Genomic DNA, 8492 nt, shown 5'->3' on the forward strand with positions numbered 1-8492 from the left:
ACCAGGCATCTGCTAACCCCCAGATACGGTGAGGGCGAAAGGTGCGTGTGAGTGGATGCTCGTGTAGCATTCCAGATCTTGGGCGCACCAGACCAACAGACCTCTGTCTTCCAGCCCTTCATCCCTCAATTGCAAGAAAGGAGCATTATGAGGAGTGGCAGATGCTTGCTCTTGGACAGTCAGCTATTTTAAATTTAAGAGCAAATATTCTGCTAGGTCCAACTGTCCCACAAGAGGAAATTAAACTCCCTGCACAGTGCTGCAAGTAGGTTCCTTTCCTCTGCATTTTGACTATAACACGGGACTAATATTGGGCCCCCCAAATTTTTCTTCTTGAAAAATACAACTCATCTCCATCTCCCTACTTCACCTTTTTAGAAAAAGTCGATGTGTTTGAAAAGCTGGAAGAGATGAATGAAGAAAATGTGGCATTTCACAGTTTCATGACACACCGCTTCCAGATTTGGATTTTTTTTAGTGAGGTATTTGGGAACCCTTATACTACAGCATTTGTCTTGATAACTATTCAGCTTCTAAACTGAAAATTTAACGGTTTCATTAAGTAAATTATTTAAGCAGTAAGTGTGATAGTAGCACAGTTTTGTTTTATTTGGATCTAGAAATCTAAAGCTAAGTTATCCAGCTAAAGGTAAATGCTTGCTACAGGTGATCACTGATATAGTTAGCCTATAATTTAATGAGGAAATGGTAACTTCTTGGGAAAAAACCACCAACACCCAGCATCTACATAGTAAGGCAGCCTGAGGAACAAGCTTTCTCATTCTCCTGGTTGCATACCTTTGAATGCAAGCCTCCACATGAAGAATTTGCTCAGGAAACAGCTTTTCCCTGTTCCTCTGGAAATTGGTAACAAATATTACTACTTGACTCTGAGAAATACAGTACAATCAAATGCTACAATAACTTTATTGAGATTAAATCGTTATCTACACTTCTGAGGATCAGATAGAAAGGCTAGAGCATTTGCCACTTTGGGTTTTAGAAGATAAAACTACATGGTTTATTATTGCCCGAGCGCTAAAAGACAACTACTTGCAAAGATTCTAAAAATACATCTGTATATATATTTCAAAACTCTCATCTGAAAAGTGATCTGGTTTATATCGCTGCGTTGCAAAATTCTTGACACCCATTAACCAGAAAAGGCATTTGTAAATTGCCTGGTTTAATACTGCAGTGTGCAAATAAATCCGACTAAGATCAGAATATAGAGTTTCGCTGAACTGTTGCAAAAAACCACTTGAGAAAACATATTGTGAGGCCATATTTAAACTAACAGATGTTTCAGAAACAGAACAATATGTTCAAACAAAATAAAGGTGTAAACGGGCAGTGTTAAAAGAGCTTCACAACTAGCACATTAATTTCGGTAGCGGGTGAGATCACCTCATATATAGTAAAGCTCCCTCCCGAAAAGATCATTAATTTAGAAATTAATTCTCATGTTATGCCTAAAAATTGGCTGCATGAATTATTTGCAGAGTGGCTGCTTATGTAACATTGCATTTGCTATGGCAACACCAGGGCTGTTAGGCTTTGTCACATCCCCATTTCAATTGCAGTTTCATTTTCTGCTGATAAACAATGGCAGGAGAGGTTTTCTAATCGCAAACCAAGGTGCTCTAAAACGCGTCACCGTGACTGATGCGGCAGCCACCAATACTGCAAAAGCTCCTAATGTCAGAAGGGCAAGCGAAAAGTGAGAGATCCACAGGAAAAATAAACAAGCTAAAGAGAGAGATCTTTGCAGCGCTGCCTTCGCTACAGCTTTAAAGCTCGAGTCCTTAAAACTCAAGTTTGGAATAGCACGGTTTGACCCTTGACTATCAGTCTTTGTACAAACTCCCCTCTCCAAAAAGACCCCCAACTTGTCTTACACTCTTATTACTTTCTTACAAATGGAGTAAGTATCTATAAATTAAAAAGTTCAGGAGTTCATCATAATTGTGCTCCAACTATGGCACTATTTCATGTTTCTACAGCTTTTCTTGCTAGGCATTACAGTAAAAGTCATGACTCCATTTAATAGCATCGCTTCAAAGCTAATGGAGTACTATACGTACCCTCCGATACTGAAAAAGTTCATTTTGCTTTTCTTAGGAGGAAAAAAAAAGTTTTAATGCTGACAAATTGTAAAACACCTGATCTATTCCACATATGGCACTTAGCAATGACTATTCAAGTTGACGAGTATTCTGCAGCTCATCAGTCATCTACACAAGCTTCACAAAGAACTGAAGTTCCAGAATCCAAGAATTTTTCGTACTCTCAAATATCCGGCTTTTATTTCCACGATACAACTCAGCCTTTTCCATATAATTTCTAATAGTCACATTTGTTAAGGGCCCCACCAAAAGCAATATGAAGGGAAGTAGCATAAGAAAGCACCTTTAACTCAAACCATTGAAAAAACCCAAAAAGACAGACAAAATTGAGAGCCCGAAGTGAGGGACATACGTATGTGCAAGCACACCTCCTCTCTGCCACCAAGCAGATGCTGACAGGCCTTAGCAGCACTATAGTCCAGCCTACGCTCCAGAAAAAGCTCTCTCCTAAACTCTATCCATAACACAGTCTCCTTCAGAGAAAGGCAAGGTAAAAAAAAAATGAGGTAGGTCTGACAGCGACCCTGAATACAGGAGTCACCCTTACTGTTCATAAGGCCTAAATCCATTTGCTAGATCCACGCGCTGTGAGAGGGCTTGTGCCCTCACTGGTGGGCCTCCCTGTCGCTACCTAATGGTTCAGGAACTGCAGGAGGACCGAGGTGTTGCCACAGAAGTCCTAAGGCTCTGCACATGCGGCAACAGGAGTAAAATATCCACATGGCAACATTTTTTTAAAAAAATCATTATTAAGTATTAGCGTTTTTCGTTTCAGAGCATTCCCACAAACTCTTGCATTTTCTTGACGAACAACACGTAATTCCTGTTACACCAAGTGCAGTACAGTTGTCGGCAGCCCATGGCGACTCCGTGCAAAGACACACACTCCTGAAAACGGACGTGAACTTCTGTAGGTGAAAAGCAGGCAGAAACTCAGTTCTTAAATCCATGTAATATTCAGTCATCCAAATGGAGAACTTTTGTACTCTGCTTTCACTTTGCTAGCACATTCTCTTCCCCCAGTCCTTCTAAATATTTGCATCCTTCTAAACGCTGGTAAAGTAGACTATATAGAGGTAAAAAGCCCCCATTCTTTAGCATTAGAAGCCTTTAGAGTTACTCCGAGCCTCAGATCTCAGCTTCTTGAGCATGACTACCATTACAACAGTTTAAGCTGTATGCGCTTAGTATAAGCTCTATGAGCTGTCATTCAGCACACAAAAAAAATAAATATTTAAGCTTTGTTAGATTAAGTAGTATTGATTTTTCCAGGTGGATTGCCTTTCTGAACAGATTCTGCCATTGAGAGGTTGGTACTGAACTAGAACTAGAATATTGTTAAAAGCAGCAAGTCCTTATCAAAATACAGCCATTATAAACAACCTCAGACAGAAGAAGTTAAATTACAAGACTCAGTTAAAAACATCCTGGTGTTTGGAAAGTAATTGCGTGTCTTTGAGTTTTCTCAGCACCTCAGAAATCTAAAACACATCTGACATGTTCCCTTCCTGAGTCAGTGAAAGCCATGACGTTCGACGGCGTTCGCCTATGCAACATGTCAACGTCTTGCAACACGGCAGTAGAATCCACTCATGTCCTCCAAAGGGGAGGCAGAGGAGGTGATTGACACAGTTTCAGCTCACTGATCCATGCAGGGCCTTTAAAATTAGTACTAAATATATGAAAAGCAAAATAATACACAGTTTGAATCAATTTAAATATTCATTTTATCCTCCACTCACAATATGCCATCCTGTGGGAGAGATGAGCTAATCCATCTGCTCTTTTTCCAGCTCTATGACAGTTAATCTTCTGTCAGTGGGTTCATTTTAAACCATACAAAAACTCATATGCTGACACAGGCTCCGCTCCTTTTGCCCTTTTTGTTTGCAAAGTTTTAACTGGTACTTTGATCCACAACTTCTTAATGTATGCATTTTCATAGGTGGAAATTTAGGTAGTGGCTTATTTGCATAACCAATTCCAGGTACAACTCTCTGTCTCAGCGGCGTTAGAGTCCATAGGCTGTTAAAGGATCCATAGACCAACCGTGTATATCAAGGAATTAAAAAAATGAGAAGATATTGGAGAGACTGTATTTATTCCACATATACTCATGGTCTTGAGCCTGCTCCCTATCCAGCCATCCAGCCCAGAGCTCAGCACTTTTACCTAACACTTTTGAGTGGGAATACTTCCCCTGTCTTCATTTCTCACATCTTTTGATATTAGGCCCCATGCTTTATCACTGCCTTGAACAAAATGCCACTGAGGTAATGGCTCTTTTGCCTAAATAAAGAATTCCAGACAGGGCCTTTTATTGCAAATGTTCAGGTCATACCAGCAAGACCATCACAAAAACACTGAGAGCAATAAAATCTAAAGTGTTTCATTTCCCCTTACTTTCAGATAACTGTAAACAATGTTAAAGAGTGGGATTTTCCTTTTTCAGGAAAGATTTTGCTTTGAACATTGAAATCTATTTTGAAGAATGCTCTTTACAGAGCTGCTCTGAGCAGGCACATTACATAGCAGGGCACTTACTTCAAGGAAGAGGTTAAAACCAAGTTCACCGTGTATAATTCTGTAAAATAACCCCAGTAAGTCAGCAAAATATTCTCGCATCTTCAAATTTAATGTAATTTATGCAAACCAGACTTGACTGCCGCTTATGCAAAGACCACTAATGCATGCACCCCAAAGTTTGCATGACAAAGACATGGTTCATGTTTTACTCACTGAACTGTCTCGGGTACCTCTTAAAACACAGAGACTTTCAGAAATGTAGTTTCTTGGAGACAATGTGTCTAAAGCAGTAGAAGAACGTATTTTCACCTGGATTTCAATAACAATGTTCGCAACACTACAAACGATAGGTGAGGAAAATGAAGATGTTGCAGCCAAGACCACTTGCCCTTATTCACTACCGTCCTTCCTCCAGACTCTGGAAGGTGTGATCCATCAGCGAGGACCAGACCTGCCCACAGCTGCCAGTCTTACTCGTTTGCAGGCTCAACTTCTGAAAGTACAGTGGCTACCTAGGTGGTTTTCCTCAAACAGTACTAGTCAACAGCAGGTGCTTTATCTCTTTGCACCTTATTCTAAATGAAGGTTCATCTACAATTTAAAATACAAAACAAAGAAATGAAAGCTTGAAGCAACATATATGTGTTTCCTCAGTAAAAATGAAAGTACTCCAGAGAAACAATCGAGCATTCGCACAGAAATAAACAGGTTAAAAACTAAAAAACAAGCTTCATAATCCAAAAAGTAGGCACAATTCCAATAAATGGGGGGTTTTTTTGTAAAGCTCACATAATTATTTTTAAAACACATTTACAGCTCTGTGTGTTAGTCACAGGTTTCTAACTACGAACCTTTACCCAGCCTCACCATTTTTAATGTTATCATTTAGTCAGCCTGTTGTTTTTAAATAACTGATTTTATATTGATGCAACACAAAAGCAGAGCATGCAATGTACTTCACCTGTCATTTATGAAAAGTATTTGATGTATTACATTTTTGAAGTGTTTTAAAAATGCACGATCTGCAAATTCATTATTTTTTCTGCATTCTCAAAATATGGGGGAGGTATCTCAGACATTGATTTGAAAAAACTCCTACACGATCTTTTTTTTCCTTTTTGTCCATAAGTAAAAATGTTGGAAGCTAGACAGCTGTAATAAAACATTTTGAAGTTGAAAGGGGTTTGCTTTTAATACTGATCATCTGTAGCTCCTTCAAGTTTTTTATTAATATTTACTAATTTCTTAGGATATGAAGTATCATGCTATTTTTATTATTATTATTATTATTATTCTATGGATTGAGAATGCTTCAGAAACAGCAAAACTATGTATGTTACTGTATATAATTATAACTCGACAGCTATAAATGCCAGGATGAAATAACTGAAAACATATGCTATACGCCTGAAATTTTAAGGATGATGAAACTGTCACATTAGTAGCACGCAGCATGTTATAAAGAACTCCTACAATGTAGCAGTTGTTCAAAAGTTGTACCCATCCGGTCATTCTATCTTTATAAAAAGATATATAATACTTTATGGTGATTTATTCAAAACACAGCTGCAGCCTAACTTAAAGGTAATAAGAAAAAAAAAAACCACAAAAAAGAAAAAAAAACACCAAAAACCCCCCCAAAACACAAAAATACGTTTTTTAATTATAGTGTTAAAGCCATGTCGGTGCCTGCAGAATAACAGAAAAGCACTTCCAGAAAGTCCAAATTTTATTCTCATTAGACTTTATTTTGGGGGAGGACAGGTGAGGGAGCAGGAGAAGCAGAGCAGCAGTACAAATGCACGTCAGCCCAGCGGACTCTTCCAGGCTGATGTAAATCACAGATCTTTAAATGCCGCCCCTGGGGACCGGGCATCGCGACCCCCACGCGTGGGTGCCCTCGGCCCGGCCAGAGGAGCGGGCTGGGCGCCCTTCGCCCGGCGAGGCGGTTTCACGGCACCGGGGGCGGAGGCGGGGGGTTGGGGCGGGGGTGGGGGGGCAGCCCCGGGGCGCTCTCGAGGGCGCGGACCGAACCACCGACCCCGCCGCCTGCGGATGCTCCCCCGTCCCCCCAAGCCCCGGGGCGCGGTTGCAGCCGTGCCCCCCGCACGGGCGAGCGCCCACGTTAGGTTAAACTTTTGTTTCGCGACTCATTTCGCACCGCGTCTGCCCGGCGCAGCCGGCCACGCTCCTCGCACCCCCTCGCTGCTAGGGGGGGCGGACAGCCCCATCGCCACACCGCGGCCGCCGCTCGGGAGCACCCCGGGCTCCCCCGGGCACAGTCTTCCCCTCGCCCCCCCCACCCCCGGCTTTATGGGCCGCCGGGGGTCGCCAGCCGCCCCCCCTCTGCGCCCGGGGGTGGAAGGGGGAGCGCGGCCCCGCGCCCTCGGGCAGCCCGTGGCCCCCGGCCCCCACGCTGCTCCCTCGCCCCGGCGGCGCGGCCCCGACGGCCTCCCTCCTCCCTTGGTCCCCTCCTCCCTTCCCACCCCGCAGCCGAAACGGGGTGGGGGGGGGAGCCGGCAGTGCCGGGAGGCGGGACCCCTGCGCGGGGGAAGCCGCGGAGCTCTCCGCACCTGCGGGGATGGGGGGTGATGGGAGAGGGAGCACCGCGCAGCCCCGGCGCCGCTCCTCACCTTTCATCCAGTCGACGACCTGGCTCGGCGACCACTTACTGACGGGCTCCATGATGAGGGCCATGGGGGGCGCGGGGGCGCGGGGCTCGGGCGGCCGCCGCTCTCCGGGCGAGGGGCGAGGCTGTGCGGAGCGGCGGGACCGCGCTGCCCGGAGCCCGAGCGGCGGCGGGAGGAGAGAGCCGCTAAATCCCCGCTTGCCTCCGCTCCGCTCGCTCGCTCGCCGCCTCTGTGCCTCTCTGGGGATTTCAGTTCATGTTGCCGGCTCGGCGGGGAGGAGGAGGAGGAGGAGAAGGAGGAGGAGGAAGGGGGAGGAGGCGGCGGCACGCTCCGACGCCTCCCGCCCCCGCGAACCCACGGGCAGCGGCGGCGGTTCCCGGCCCCGCCGAGGGGTCGGTCCCCGGGCGGCGGCGGAGCGGCGTGCTGGGGACTACCGCGGCACGGCTCTGCCCGGCTGTGCCCGCCGGCTCCCGCGGCTCTCCGCAGCCGCGGCTCCCGCACCGGTGTCTTTTTCTCCTGGCGGAAATGACGAGGCGGCTCCCGCCACCCGAAAATATCTCCAAGTGAAATGGGAAGCGACACCCGACGGCCGCCCGGGGCGGGGGAGCGGGGGGGGGGGGCGGCCAGGATGACTCGTAAGGTGGTGCCGCCGCCCGGGGGGGGGGGGGGGGCGGGGCGCGCCTGGGGCGGCGGCAGCACCGAGCACCTGCTCCCGCCGAGCCGGGGGCACCGGGGGTGCCTGCGGGGGAGCGCAGCCGGCGGCACCGCGCTGCCGTATGGGGTTTGGGTCGGGGTTTTGCTTTTTTTTTTTTTTCCCTTGAAAAAAGCATCGCTGCGTGGGCGGGAAAGGTAATTTTTTTTTTTTCTTTTTTGAGAAAAGCCCGACTGTAAAATGGCTGTGATGGACGGTGTCGCCGAACGCCTCGAGGGAGCCGCGCTAGGCAGCGCGGACGGGGTGGCGGCCTTTGGCCGGGGTCCGCTGGCGGCCCGGGGACGAGAGGGAGGGGAGCTGCCCCTTGTTATTTTGCCTGCCTCACCCCGAGGGTGCCATAGTGGGGCAAACTGGAGTGAGGTCAACCATCAGAATAGGAGTAGGAATTAGGCAACCTCAGCGGGGAGAGGGCACCGCAGGGGGCTCCTTTGCCCCGGCTGTCCCCTGAGCTGTGCCACCAAGGTATGGTGGCTGCAGGTGCGGAAATCCACCACCCCT

The 8492-nt window shown here is 46.8% G+C and overlaps 1 protein-coding gene across 7 annotated transcripts in view; it reads right to left on the minus strand.

The window, feature by feature from the left end:
* The window catches only part of CNKSR2 (connector enhancer of kinase suppressor of Ras 2), a 232555-nt gene extending 224706 nt beyond the window's left edge, over window positions 1-7849 (minus strand). For 3 of the 7 annotated variants that reach the window (XM_054820942.1, XM_054820920.1, XM_054820931.1), the window contains exon 1: window positions 7286-7849. In XM_054820942.1, coding sequence (XP_054676917.1) covers window positions 7286-7349 — 64 coding nt within the window. In that variant the 5' untranslated portion in view covers window positions 7350-7849. The remainder of the gene's footprint in view (window positions 1-7285) is intronic. The other 4 variants (XM_054820964.1, XM_054820953.1, XM_054820983.1 and 1 more) reach the window with 3 other exon arrangements.
* Window positions 7850-8492: the final 643 nt, after the last annotated feature.

The sequence above is a fragment of the Grus americana genome, chromosome 1, assembly GCF_028858705.1.
Source record: "Grus americana isolate bGruAme1 chromosome 1, bGruAme1.mat, whole genome shotgun sequence".
Classification (NCBI taxonomy): domain Eukaryota; kingdom Metazoa; phylum Chordata; class Aves; order Gruiformes; family Gruidae; genus Grus; species Grus americana.